The sequence below is a fragment of the Cydia fagiglandana genome, chromosome Z, assembly GCF_963556715.1.
Source record: "Cydia fagiglandana chromosome Z, ilCydFagi1.1, whole genome shotgun sequence".
Classification (NCBI taxonomy): domain Eukaryota; kingdom Metazoa; phylum Arthropoda; class Insecta; order Lepidoptera; family Tortricidae; genus Cydia; species Cydia fagiglandana.
In genome coordinates, this window is record NC_085959.1 from 28,892,288 (window position 1) to 28,907,084 (window position 14,797).

The following is a 14,797-nucleotide window of genomic DNA, read 5'->3' on the forward strand; positions in this document are numbered from 1 at the left end:
TATATATATGTGTTATTAAGTAGACGTGACTTCATGTTTATTTTATATGAATTAAATTGACATAATTGTAGTAACCATTATATGACAAGTTTATTATAAAATAACGTTTAATGGCTGATTTAGACGGCGCGGAACACACACGCGCTTTTAGTTACGTTGCCGACTGTTTGTTACAATGGTTACGTCCAATTCAACCGACCGATCAAAAACAGCAGTGTAATGAAACTCGCATGCGAGTTCTCGCATCGGCTAAATGAGCCCTAAATTGGTATACATCTTGCGCTTATATTATTGATTTAATTAACATTCTTCGATGCAGTTTACCATGCGTATTTCTTAATGAAATTAGGCTTAAGTAATAATTTCAGTTAAACGTGTGGCTACCTACAAATATTACACTTTTTTCGTTGAAGTAAAACTATTTTATTTTGCTTTAAATATAGAGGTTTATTTACCTTGAAAATTGGCTAAATAAACTACATTGTATGTGTTGACGATAAAGATGTACTATTGAGCAAATAAACACAGTATGGCAGTCATAAATTTGCGTCATAAACGCTGTACTATTTAACTCCTGACTCGTCGTCATAGGACATTGTTTTTCAAAATAGTTTGTACAAAGTAAGATAAGAAGAGGACTTACACGCGTATTCGGGAAACGAGATAATCACAAGATCTAGAAACGATATAGATGTGACTTGGATATCTAAGTCATAAGTTGTCGAAATCGTTCAAGAGGGCCTCCAGAATCGCGGAAACGTCCAATTTGACATATCTATCTTACAAATATCTTTAAATTATCCATATCGTAACTTGTTGAGGTCTAGTAGAGATCTAATACATTTTCAGAATCGAGCCGTCAGTATTGTCGTTTCGATCTATTTGAGCTCCTATAAAAATAAATAGGTATATTTGATGTAGATGCAAAACAAATAACCCGGCACTCCCGGCAGCAACCATTGTTTATTTATTTCTTTGCGATCTATTATTATAAAGATATAATGCACTTTGCTAAATTAAGATTCGGTAGACATTGGCGCAGCGGCGGCGGCGTCGCGTCGTTGGTTTTATTTCGATCTGTCTACTCCCAGTCACCCACTAATGTGTATTATGGGAAATGTGTTAGCAAAATTCGCATTTCGGCAATCTGCTTTAGGCTGACTGGACATCTCGGAGAGTTGCCAACACAGAACATAAATATTTTTGCTGATATATACTTATACATATACAGTCACAAAAAGTAAATTGTTATATTCAATATGAAATCCTTCTTCTGTTCTACTAGTACGCTCAGTTTAAGTCTATGACCTGATTGATTCTAAGTAAAGAAAGGAAGGTTATGTGTGTGTGGTCTGTGTTATTGCAGGTGACTGTACAATTGCGTCAATGACGATGACGAGTGACGAGAAACCACAACGATGTTTTTTTCGTCAAAAATATATTTTTGGTGACTGTACATTATGTTTTAAAAAATCTACACATCCGTGCATCTTGTGAGATAGAAGTCAAGCTTTTCAACGGTGACTACGAAAATAGTTATATACAACTTCTCATTATTAGTAGATTGAGCTGAAACTTCACATAAATATCTAATTTGGGTGACGATGTATATATAGACATAGTAACATTTACAGCATTTTTGGTGCAGCGGAGTGGTGTTAACGGAATTGGTATAGATATTAGATATTTCCAACTGAAATGGTAAATTAAGGTTAATGTTAACGTAATTAATGCTAATTAATCATTAGGGTTGAAATAGTTTATACCGATTCCGTTAACACCACTCCGCTACACCAGAAATGCTGTAAAGGTTACGATGTTTGAATATAATAGTGGATGCAATGACGCGTGTTTTTTTCTTGTTTTTTGTTTCTATTTGTACAAGAAAGTGTTTTACTACTACTACTAATTACTACGATCGAGCTGTGATAAAACTACGCAACCTAATTGTGTTTATTAGAATTGTCGCGATGAGTATTATGTAGTTGCCTGTTGAAAGAAAAGTACAATCAGCGCTAAAAACTGAATAAATTTGAATTTTTTGATAAAAACTTATACTTTTGACATTATATTTACGTATAAACAGGTTTGTTAGAATTGACACCATAATATTGTTTTTATTAGAAATACAATCGCGGTTATATGTTTGGCTGACAGCCAACGACGCATTTCGTTCATCTGTATACTAGCTTGTGCCTAGTGCTTCAAATTGGTTTCACTGAAACAACGAAAAAAACGTTAAAAGTATGTATCATTATTATAATTTATCATAACTACACGAAGATCATATAAACGGCTGATGCAATGTTGGTGTTAATAGCCTTCCGTCACTCTACTGAACTTACTTATACGTAAGGTGTTATTGGTATTTACATACTTTTTTATACCACGTCGCTGGCAACTGCCAAAAAATATATCATGAAAAAAAAAACATTTAGAAAGTAGACTAAAATATAAGAGGACAAACTCCCATCACAACCTGAAAAAGTTAAAGTTGATTCCATAGAAAAAATGTCGAGAATATTTCTAATTTTCATTTATTTTCAGTTGTATGTATATTCTTTGTATACCATAACCGTATAATTTTAGTAAAAACTAGCTATAGTCGAGCAAAATTAAAAAAAAAATTTTTTCAAAGATTTGTCTCCTAATTTCCTGGCTTTCCAGGCCTGGCAAAACGCTGGTGTAGGAACTGCGGAAAGAGGCCGGCCTACATAAGTGGCCGCGGTTTCGCCGGTGACAATGTCGCCGCACACAAGGACGGCCACATTCATGCTCTGCTTGCGAGATGTATGTGTGTCACACATTCGTATTTATTTATTGCAAATGTATGCGCTGTACTCGGTCCTTACCGTAATAAGCCCTTATAAGGTATAAAGCTAAATGGACTACTCTGTGCGAAGTTAGTCCTATTTACACCTACTTGAGTAATATATCGTAGTTTTAACAAAAGCAAGTATGTAGTAATAGTCTACGTCTACTTTATGTGCGCGGTTTTTAGAATTCTATAAATTATTTGTGTTCAATCGGGACCGTCGCCGTTGCCGTCTTCCCTTCCCATCTATCTACTCTACCTACTGGCCGTCAAAATACCCCACTGTGCAAAACAACCTACTGAAAATTGTGACGTTCCACGGTAAAAGGTACCTTATAGCGGCTGGCGCTTACGTAGCATAGCGCCTCAATAATATTGGAGCGGCGTCATGTCACAATTAAGTTTATCTAATCTACAATAAATTCAGGACTTAAATCCTTACCAAACGGATATTCTTAAAATATTGTAAAAAATACCAAAATGAAATGAACATGATCGAATACGGGTATTTTTAGATTTTTTAGGTTTCTCATGATCGGTATTAAATATTTTTTCATTTCTCCGGAAAGATATTATCCAATGCTAACGTGTTCGCTTTTGTCTATCAGTACTCATCAAACTCTAAAATACTTATATCTTGAGTCCTTGCCTTTAGTCTCTACGTCAGCGTCATAAATTAGCTAGCGCGAAAATTGTGAGTGGGAGGCTAGATGCAAAAAGGAAATTTCCAATCATAGCCAGCATGAAGTGATTATCTTTACCTCTTTGGTGCTGAGATTGGACTTCCTTTAAGCTTAAATCAGTATCTAGATCTGCGTAATAGCCTGCCCGCCTTGGTTCACCGGCTACGCGTCCGCCTATTATAGGCATAGAACCTTATACGTGGTATTTATTAGGTCAGGCCATAATTAAAAAAATATATATATTGGATCTAGTGATATCACTTCCGTTTTGTCCACTGGGACACACTCACAAGTGCATCAGATAACGTTGGCATGATTTTCTGAATAGTTATAGAGGATACACACAATTAGGACGTATGTCGTATCGTTTGCGTCTCGTGTACGTGTATTCGAGGATGGATGTTCATTTCCTTTCCATTGCGCCAATTGCGCTCGTTTGTGGACGGCACTGGACTAATTGTGGAGCTGCGCAATTAGTAAACGAGTATCGTGGATAGCCGCGCACCTCTCTGTATTCGTACTTGCAACTTAACAATATCATTCAATTTGACAACATCTTTTATTTTATTTATCACAGAGGGCAAATTCTTTCACTTGATACTCAATTCAAAAGTTTTAAATTATAGATACGCTACATAACGAATGTACTTATCTAATTTTTCACAAGGAATACCACAAAACGGATAGCCGATGTCGACCTCCTAGGTTTAGTTAAGATAAATAAATATTAAAATTCGCCCTGCTTAAATAACCAAGTACCTACTTTCTTGTGCATAAATGCCTATTTGAGCTACTACTATACTAAAAATAATTCGCCGACCGACCTCATTGAGTAATTCAAAAAATAACTGAACTTGAGTAATAAAGAAATAAATATTGATCAATATCCTAAACCGATTTTCTTGTTACAAACCGTGCTATTAGCCGGTGTATGTAACACATAGTTCGCAAGTACCAATTTTGTGAAAGTAGTAACAAAATATTTGTTACTGTTATGCAAACATTTCTTTCATTGTGTATTTGAATCGTCCGGTAGGATACGTTGTGAGCCTCATTGAGAGTTAGTAATACAATAAGAAAAAAAAAATGTTAACAATCCACCACATATGTAGGTGCGCCTCTTAGGTCACGTAGTGTTCCTATTAGACTATCTATATTATATGAGTTACAGTGTAACGAAGGACATTTTAGTCATTAAGGTCAGCCAAGTTTACACTGCCTTCAATGAACGTGCCTTATGACCCTATACTCATTTTTCAAGTATCTTTAACATTGTTTATTTTGTTATTCCGATAAATATGTTGCATGGTAAATAATGTGTTTGCATTATATAAATATTCTTAGATTTAATTGTTCTCCAATCTAAATAAATCGTTATTCGAGGCGGTTTAAATGGCTTGAATTAGATCGGTACCTTCCTTTTGCAAAGTATAGTTAGACCATGACCGACCAGCCACCATAGTGACCCTTTTTCTGGAAATATTTTCCGATGTACTTTAGATAAATATGGCTAGGCTTTGATGACAGATACGATGATGAGATGTTAACTAACGTGTTCAGGTGTACGTTACTACACCTATTGTATGGTTGTTGCACTACGAGTATGTCGTCTATGTCATACGGATTTTCCCTTTTTAGGATTCCGTACCCAAAGGGTCCCGCGACACGGGGCTCCCTACCCACGGGACGGGAATCCTTCACGGGATACCCTATTGCTGTGTTTTTTAGAGTTTTTCGAAATTTGAATGTTATACTATTATTAGCATTTTCACAGATAAGAAATTGGTTTCAATAAGACGGTTTATGCTGGTTGTAATTTGCGGTTTTTGAATGCATCGTAAAGGATTTATGATATTAGTCTAGATAAATTCATTCGTTTATTTTTTCCCTTCAGTAAAAACAACAAACATAATGGCCATTAATTAATGTCAGCCAAACAGGACTTACATATTAACAACAGAGTTAGAACAGCTTGTTGTTCAGTTTTATTACTGTTGTTAACTTGTTGAAAAAATACTAATATCCTTCTAATATGAGTAAGCCAATTGTACAATGATTGCATGACATCAGTCCGTTCCGTTATACAAATGGCGTTCAATCGAACACTGTAATTACTTCAATTAGACTGAATTAGCACGCTTTTTTATTGCATAACTTCCCGTTGTGTGTAGTTGTTTATGTTATGGCAAACAGCCGTAGCCTTGTGTCAGGGGTAGTGCAATTTTCTGTAACAGAGGGAGATAACATTGATTTTATTCTCTCTTGATAGGGCACAGCCATGTCATCCATTGAGTCCCGTGAGTGATTCTCAGGAGAGAGTAGGAACGGACAGTCTATTAGATTTGGATCATTTTGATTTGACTATTCATTGTCGTGGTTCTCAGTTTCACAAGCGGTTGTTACCTAGTCTGTTTTCATATCATAACGTCACTATAATACTGAACATTAAATTACTTAAATGTGAACCGGCAAGTAATTTCGTGTAATCTATGTTGTATTCAAAGCATCTAAAGTAAACCTTTACCCTTGTACAAAATGTACGAAATCGGTTATTTAAATATAATGATTTTCTTATTTGGTAAGCTGGTATCGTCAGATCGTCATCGTCATATAGAGTTTTCTCGTGTGCGTAATATTTTTTCATCTCTCCTATTCGGAAAGTTCACCTTTCATAGGCTGATAGCTGAGTGGAAAATTGTATTTCCCACTCTAGAGTGAAAAGTATTTATTTTTGTACTTCAAGCAACAGTTACCAGCCCTATAGCCCAATTGTTGTTATACAAAATAATTGTTGACTTTATACGGATACTATCCTCGTAGTCAGTCCTAAAAAAAGTTGTAAGTAATTTACGTTTTATCTATAATAAGTAGGTACATAGTCTGGGCTAACGATCAGAGATCATTCGGAAATATTTAACATGGACATAAAGTTTACAAATGACCACTTTAGTGAGTCGTAGCGTCGTTAGTATGTACAACCAGTGTCACTCAATCCGATGCTATCTCATTACATTGTGCTGTGGTTAACTTCCACGTCTGTAGCTAGGATGGTTGGTATCTTTCATTGGGTTGCAGTACAACAACTGACATCATTCATACATACATATACGTTTATTATCTATATCGTGTATTTTAAATTCAAAGCTGAAAACAGAGATTGGCGTTTTAAAACAAAGGCTACCTATAACTTTAATCAGACAAACAATTTATGTTTTGTGTAGAAAAGAAACATACATATATACACTTTATTCACATTTGTATATATAGAAACAATTCAAACTCTAGGTGCTACACCACTTTGAAATTATTAATTTTGTATGAAACCCACAAAATAATTTGAAGTTATTGTTTTCAAACTGTTTGTGATTTATACAGAAGTAAAGAAAACATTCTTATTTTTATTTTTTATGAATTATTCACAATGTTCATTTCAAACAAAACATACTTAGAATATGTCGCAACGCAAGCTCTTGTTTGCCTTATAGCAAGATATACGACTGTTAAATTAAAAAAAAAATGTTTTGACGAACTGGTGCAGCACCCCATAAATAAATACGCCATATACGCCAAGTTTGTGCTCCGTAGAAAAATTTAAACGGTAAAGCGGAGTATTCATACGAAGTATACAATTTTACATTATTTCTCATGCTAAGTATTAAATTTGTGATGTCGCAGCGCGAGTCTGTTCTACTATACTAACTTGGTACTACAAGTTGTTATGAAGTTGGGCTCTTGCCAGTTGTTAGGGCCCCCCCACATCTGGCGTCTTTCGAGCGTCGGCGTCTACAATTCTATGGCCGACGTCGACGCAACGTCGACGCAGCGTCGACGCAACTGCGCAGCGACGTCATTTTCCATAGCGCTGGACCGACGCCGACAGACGCCGACGCTCGAAAGACGCCAGATGTCCCCACATTAGATAGACGCCGCACCATGTACTGTGGTCTGTGGTTGCCCTGGTTGCTACGAGTAGCGTGTAGCCGCGGGCACGGGCAGCGGGCGAGCGTCGAGTGTCAAGGGCGAACTTCGCCGCCCCCGACCCTGGTACTATTATACTAAATATTCCTCTTCATCTTCATTCGTTCATCTTCCCCTTAAGGCCCCATTTAGACGATGCGAGAACTCGCATGCGAGTTTCATTACATTGCGGTTTTTGATCGGTGGGTCGAATTAGACGTAATCAACAATCCGCAATGTAACTAAATTCGCAAGCGAATTCGCGCACCGTCTAAATCAGCCCTTATTCTTGCGAATCGCCAAGGCTAATTCAGAACACAACAAGTACTTATACATGAACGTTTGATTTCTCTTATGAAATATAGAATCGGTAAATAAATAAAATAAATAAATAAATATTATAGGACCTTCTTACACAGATTGACTAAGTCCCACAGTAAGCTCAAGAAGGCTTGTGTTGTAGGTACTCAGACAACGATATATATAATATAAAAAATACTTAAATACATAGAAAACACCCATGACTCAGGAACAAATATCTGTATCATCATACAAATAAATGCCCTTACTGGGATTCGAACCCAGGACCATCGGCTTCGCAGGCAGGGTCACTACCCACCCCGATCCGATCCGGTATACTATAAATAGTTAATTGTTGTAATGTAATAAACATTTGGTGAAGCAACTATATTATTAGCAATTATATATGTATAAGCAGATGTTTAGTTGAGAGTCACTGTTTCCAAAACATGCAATAAGCAATGTTAAGCAAGTTAACGACACCTTGTAACTTGTAACTTATCTAGATATGATAGAGCTGACATATGATAGTTCAACGCCACCTACAAATCCTAAAACCTATGTGCATAACCGACTTAATATTTTGGCTTTAAATTAGGTACGTATAGATACAGCTAGAGGTAGACCAGTAATTAATATATGTCCTCGAAGAAACGATTAGGATGTAATGTGCAACTACGCCAATTACCAATGATAATTCATATTCAGGAAATCGTTAAAATAGCTAAGTTTGCAAGCTTATCATTAAATTGTATCCTTTCGCTACAATTCCGCTGTGCGTAATTCTTTGTATTTGTATAAATACCTACGTAAAGTAAAACAACTGCGCATCTTCTCTATTTTTTTGTTTTTTACTATGATGGGTAACAAATTTCCCGAAATGAATTTGCTGTAGGCCTCGCTACATTATAATTTTATAATTCAATCACGCATATAATGCGTCCTATGGTTTATCACATAAAGAAATTATTTAACTCCATACCGTGCATGTTCATCATGCCTCTAACATGTTGCAGCCATGGCACATACGAAATCACATAAAACATGTTTGTGGAACTGATTTACGTTCATGACACCGAACACGCGAGCTATCTATATTTATTTTTCTTCCACGTTGTGAGTGTTTTCACAGTCGTCATTAAATTATATTTGGAGATTGATGTCACTTTGAAAATACTTTTATCCATTTATGTACGGTCAGCAGCAGAATTTGCTAAGCGCGCGAGGAGTTCAAAATGATCTAGACAAGACTTTATTGTTAAGAGAAAAGAACGTGGTAAGGTAATTTTGAACATCTCGCCCGCTTAGTAACTTCAGCTGCTGACTCTACATCAATACAATTTTATATATTTTTCAATATTATGTTGTCATGTTACAAAAGAGTGTGTTTATAATTATAATAGAATCACAATATTTTTGAATAGTTTTGATTGGTAGATGTCGTATTGCATGCCATGCCTGTGTGTAGCAAGTGGTCTGTATTGCATGCAGGTCTAGGCGGGCGTCGCAGCAGCTGTCGCGGAGCGCCGAGAGTATTGACCAGTCCTTCAAAAGGTAAGTATACGCCACCATACTATTTCACTGCACGTTACAGTAAGCTATAGCTTGCCTATTTTTTCTCATTTTTTGTTAAATTTAGTAACAACTGAATATGTCTGATATATAAGCTTTAAATAATTAATTATCTATATTCATCGTTTCATAACATAAGCCTATATATGTTTTGTTTCCGGGTCGGGTTGGAATACATTCGTGCATTTTTGGTGATTTTATTTTACCAAAAGCATTGAAAAATAACGGTACCTATTGTTATACGTCGTTTGCGAAGACACGTTTGTCTGCTACAACTGAAAAACTAGTTCGTCCAAACGACGTTCTAATTTTACATAAGAGTATATCGAACTAGCGTATTATTTGCAATACCGTCATGCCGAACTGAACTAGTTTAATTATAGTTTTTAACTGCGCCTAGCCGGACTCGACCCAGATATAACTAATTATGGTATATTTAAAACGTTCGTCTAAAATGACATCAGCATTTCAGGATTATTCAAGACTAAAGACGAACATTATTCTAGTCACATCATTGGTTAGGTAGATTCGAAAATTGGCAAACGGAATTAAATGCCAAGTTACTTCATTAGTATTGTTAGTTTTTAAAACTGAAATAAAAGATCTAATTTGCTTTTGCAGGTCAAAAAGTCGGTCAGTGGATCATGGGTTCGCGGCCGCGTTCGAGCTGGACTCGCTGCGCTCCAAGGTGGAGGACAGGTTCAACGCTGTCCACAGAGGTGAGTCACAGGACACGACACGGCTGACAGCTTGATGGATGCTACTGATTACAGCGATAACGCTGCTAAAGTAGAATACCTAACTAAATCATAGGACAACGACGAAATTGTCTTAGAATATACTAAACTTTAAATTGTTAATCATATTTTACAGACTATCCAGTTAAAGTTAAAGAAAAAAGTTACTTAGAAATTTTATGGTTATTTCAATAAAATAAGTGCCTATGAAATGATTTGCCACACGTCGATAGTCATTATTATTTTCTACTTTTAGTTCCATGTAAATATGGAATTTCCTAACTATAAATATGTTTCATTATTTGCTCATTTCAACTTAGTGGCGGCTGACAAAATACACTTACGACAGACAGACAGACGTTTACGATTTACCACTGTTAATGTACTTGCCTGGTTTTTCAAATAAATATGACGACTATAAAATTGTATCCGGCTTACATATAATGTTTATGGCACTATTAATCTAATCTCGTTGGTAAACAAAATCAATCGTAATGTTTAATTATATTTTTAGTATATGTATCATACGCTTGGGTACGTTTTACGACTGCAAACTAATAAAACCATTCATAAAAATAATATATTATCTATAGTTAATATTATTAAAACATAATTTTGTCAGTGATTCACCGATTTACACATCAACATAAAGTTTGTGAAGAATTCTAGTATTGGTTTAAAGTTTCTCCCATATCCTCCTTTTAAATGTACGCAAATTCAACCGAGCTAAAGTGACTAATATGTGATTTGCTAAAAATTGTAGTTTCGCAGCTAAAATCCTCGATGCTGATTACCTCAGCGGTAGTTAACGGGGGCCGAATTTTGTGGCAAACAAGCATACGATATAAACCAGCAAATAAAAATAGTCGTTATTGCAAACCGGCGAAGTGGCACATTTCACCTGGAACGTGAGGTGACGTGACCGTTCACGGGGCCGGGAGCACGTCGCTCACGTTAATGGCTCCTCTACACGATGGCCCAGCGCCGGCCACTCCAAGCGTTAGAGGGAGCAAGTGATATTGCTATCTCCTTCTACCGCATGGCTGCGTCCCTTGGAGTGGCCGGCGTTGGCCCGTCGTGTAGAGGAGCCATAACGTAAGGCAGCGTGGATCTGCTGCCTAGCTTCCAGGAACAGCGGGTCGATAATGCTGACCTGCTTGTGCAACCTGTCATCTCGTCCCCCTCGTGTTTACTTTACTTTACTCTCTGTTATCGATGAACTTTGTCAGGTGAAGTTTTTAGTGTTCCGTACAAAACTTTACTCACGGAACACTTGTGGGATCACTTCGGTCTTGCAAATTAGTTAAATGCGTATCTCTCAGAGACCGTTTGACTAGTAGATACCTAAAATTTGGAACAGTTGTAGTAATTAGCACCATTAATATTGTAAATAAGTCTAGACCGCTATTTTTTTATGATATAAGGGGAAACGAGCAGACTAATCTCCTGATGGTAAGCGATTACCGTCGCCCAAAGACACCCGCATCACCCCTCTGGGTTGTAAGTGCTTTACCGGCGGTGACTTAAAAGATTGGCAATAAATGAAATCAAAAATGGCTTGAAATGCATGTATGACATTTACACAAAAAACTTTATTTGTAAAAATTTAAGTAGGTTACTTCGGAACTTCATGCTAATTAACTCGTATAGTTTCCTCGGACCAGACAGTAAAATATGAGTAATATTTATCTCATAGATGGCCGGCTAATTACTGACAATTATGAATGAAAGCTTGCTTAATTCAGACAGACTGTGTTTAAGTAGGTACGAAGTCACCGTATGTTTGCTACTTACATTACCATATTTCACTAGTTTCTATTATCTACAGTAATTGTGAAATAAATGATCGATGCTCGCTGCTTATGCTTAAGCACAGCATATTTTACTTTGAATTCTAATTGGCAAGTCTCAAAATTGACAATGTGTATATTTCTTCATTATTATCGGTTTGCCACCAGGTATTAGTGCGGCCGATGTGCTCAAAAATATACCTTGCAATACAAAAGATAATACTTATAGAGGTAAACATATCACCACAATACCTTTATTAAATACTTATAAGGTTATAGCGATCTGGTGGCTTTTAAGATACTTATACCAATGCTTGTTAAAAGTATTTTTAACCAGAAATTAAAAATTAAAAATACTCGGAAACGGTCACTTGGTTTTTCGACTTGACTGCGTAACTTTGCCCCTTTTTATATGAACGTATTTGCGTTTTAAATAGTCAATCGTTATAAATAAATTCATTGTTATCGAACTAAACAACGTTTTTGTCACTTAACAAGCTCTTAAATGTATTTAGGTAGGTACCTACATATCTATTTTCACGGTGACAATATAATGGTATTATGAACTACATAAAGACCACTGAGTGTTTTATAATCGAGAGGCAAAAAAGACTAGCATTTTAGTTTTTTTTACTAGAACGAGAATTTATCGTAAATTTTTAAACTTGCGCTACTAAGAAGATCATGAGAGACGTTTGTACGGCCTTCGTTGCAAGTCACTGTACGTAAATTTGGGTCATACACATTTTAAAGTATGCTTAACTCGTTCGCGTCTTTCCTGTAGACATCGCAAAGTTAAGAGAATCGAAAGCTAATTTTAACGCTATACCCAAGGCAGTATACATTTTTCAGTTCATGAGAAACAAAGAAGATAAACGATATAGGTACACAGGGTCGTTACTTTTCGTTGTTATGTGAAAAAACCGGCCAAGAGCATGTCAAGCCATGCTCAGTGTAGGGTTCCATAGTTACCCTTCCTAAACTGAAGCTATTAGTGTACTATAGAATATTGTTAACAAAGGGAGGAAATGATGAATGGTGCCTTTCACCCGAGTAAAACACTACTGATTCATATCGAAATCGAGGAAACGAAAAGCAAGGCAAATTTGCATAGACCAAAATTTTTTCCTTAGGACTTACTTTCAATCGGAGACTGCATGCCTGGTCATAATAACCCATAGCCTAACATTAAATTGCAATATGTATTTATGAAAAAATACATATTTCAGGAAACTGCAGTAATTTAAAAACTGCCAATAGTAAACGGCATTAATAATAATTAAATTAATTAATAACATAGCATTGTGCATTTTGCTAAATTTTATTTGTTGCATTTGTTTCAGATGAGGATGAACACGCCAAACGATTACCGCCTCCGCCGCCGATTAAGACCATTACTTACACGGTACGTATCAGTATTTTGTGGTGTTGGTTAATTTAGGACCAGTATTTATGTAATCACTCAAGCAGTCAGTGAATATTGACGTATTGTTTATCATATTTCGCTTTAGAGTCCGTCTACGTTAAGGGTCCTTTGCATTGCGTATATACACCGGTTGTTACCGTTAACGTTTTGTAATTGGTATTACATGGGAAGTTCCATAATTCATTCAGTTCCTCTGATTGAGTGAAGAATATGGTGCATGAATTCTATTTTAAAACTTCTTTTAAATATATCCACTGATCCGAAAATACTTTGAATTACCTTCATGTGCTAGCATTAGCACGGACTGCCTGTTTCGTAATAGTACCTACATTGTTTACCTATTAAGGGCGAATAACAAGAACTTAACCCGAAGCCGAAGGTAGCAGGGCTTAATTGATACGAGTTCGCAATTCCTGCACCGCCCGTGGCACACACAATGCAAGTTTTCATCACACTTGTGAGGAAAAACAGAGGAAAAGTAAAACTTCTGTCCCTTCGGACGTACATTTACAGCCCTAGGTCGAAATTACGAATTTACGGAATCCTACGTTTACGAGCAAACGTGATGATGAATGATTTGTAATATTGTTGTCCAGGTCCGGGACCGTGACACGTTGACGTCGCTGGCGGCCCGCTTCGATACCACGCCCTCCGAGCTGACCAAGCTGAACAGGCTCGCCACGCAGTTCATCTTCCCCGGACAGCGGCTCTTGGTACCGGACAAGAAGAAAGGTGACAACCCACACAATTATTCTATTATTTTTTTCTGATGAGCACCCAGTACGGATATGATGGTCGTTTGTGTCTACGTGACAGCATGATAAAATGGTGCCCGTTACTTTCTATCCCCCAGAGTTAAAAAGTGTCAGTTATTTTATCACGTGGATAAATGTGGATAAAGCGACCCATAACACGCCAGTATATGTAGTATTTTAACTGCAGCTTCGATATAAATCTTACTTCATAATTCATAGTCCACTAAGTATAACCAGATTTACGTTGAATTATTTGCCTTTGATAAAAACTATGCCGCGAAGTCTCGACTTGTCGCGCAAATTTTACAAGCTTTGCGAAACTCGGCCTTCATCGTCGTCAACGTCTTACTCAGTCAGTTGCAATAGTAGTTCAATTTATATTATCAGCCGGTTGGTCGATAAGGAAACATTTGTGCAACCGTTTGGAATTAGTCGGAAAATGGATAGATCTGGCGTGGCAGTAATCACGGTTGTGATTTGAATGGTCGATGCCATTCAATCTTTAGATAACGCTGTAGCGTGAATTTTCATTTCGTGGAATATAATCATTCGCAGACAATGATACCAAAGATGATATTAATGATGGATGATGCTAATCGTGTCTCATCTACAAACACGACGTTATTGAATAAGGCTAAAAATTCAGATTTTGGAAGAGGAAGAGGGATAGGATGAAAATATATCTTTTATGAACCGTACTACATGTACCTACGTCAACACTAAATAAACCCCTGAAACTCGGACGATATTATCAAATGTTTA

General features: G+C 36.6%; 1 protein-coding gene across 19 annotated transcripts in view; it reads left to right on the forward strand.

Annotated features, from left to right (window-relative positions):
- Positions 1-14,797, forward strand: part of LOC134679503 (TLD domain-containing protein 2) — a 125,770-nt gene that overhangs the window by 61,505 nt on the left and 49,468 nt on the right. For 15 of the 19 annotated variants that reach the window (XM_063538439.1, XM_063538438.1, XM_063538440.1 and 12 more), the window contains exons 3-6: positions 9,247-9,309; positions 9,949-10,046; positions 13,198-13,259; positions 13,877-14,012. In XM_063538439.1, coding sequence (XP_063394509.1) covers positions 9,247-9,309; positions 9,949-10,046; positions 13,198-13,259; positions 13,877-14,012 — 359 coding nt within the window. The remainder of the gene's footprint in view (positions 1-9,246; positions 9,310-9,948; positions 10,047-13,197; positions 13,260-13,876; positions 14,013-14,797) is intronic. The other 4 variants (XM_063538447.1, XM_063538442.1, XM_063538435.1 and 1 more) reach the window with 1 other exon arrangement.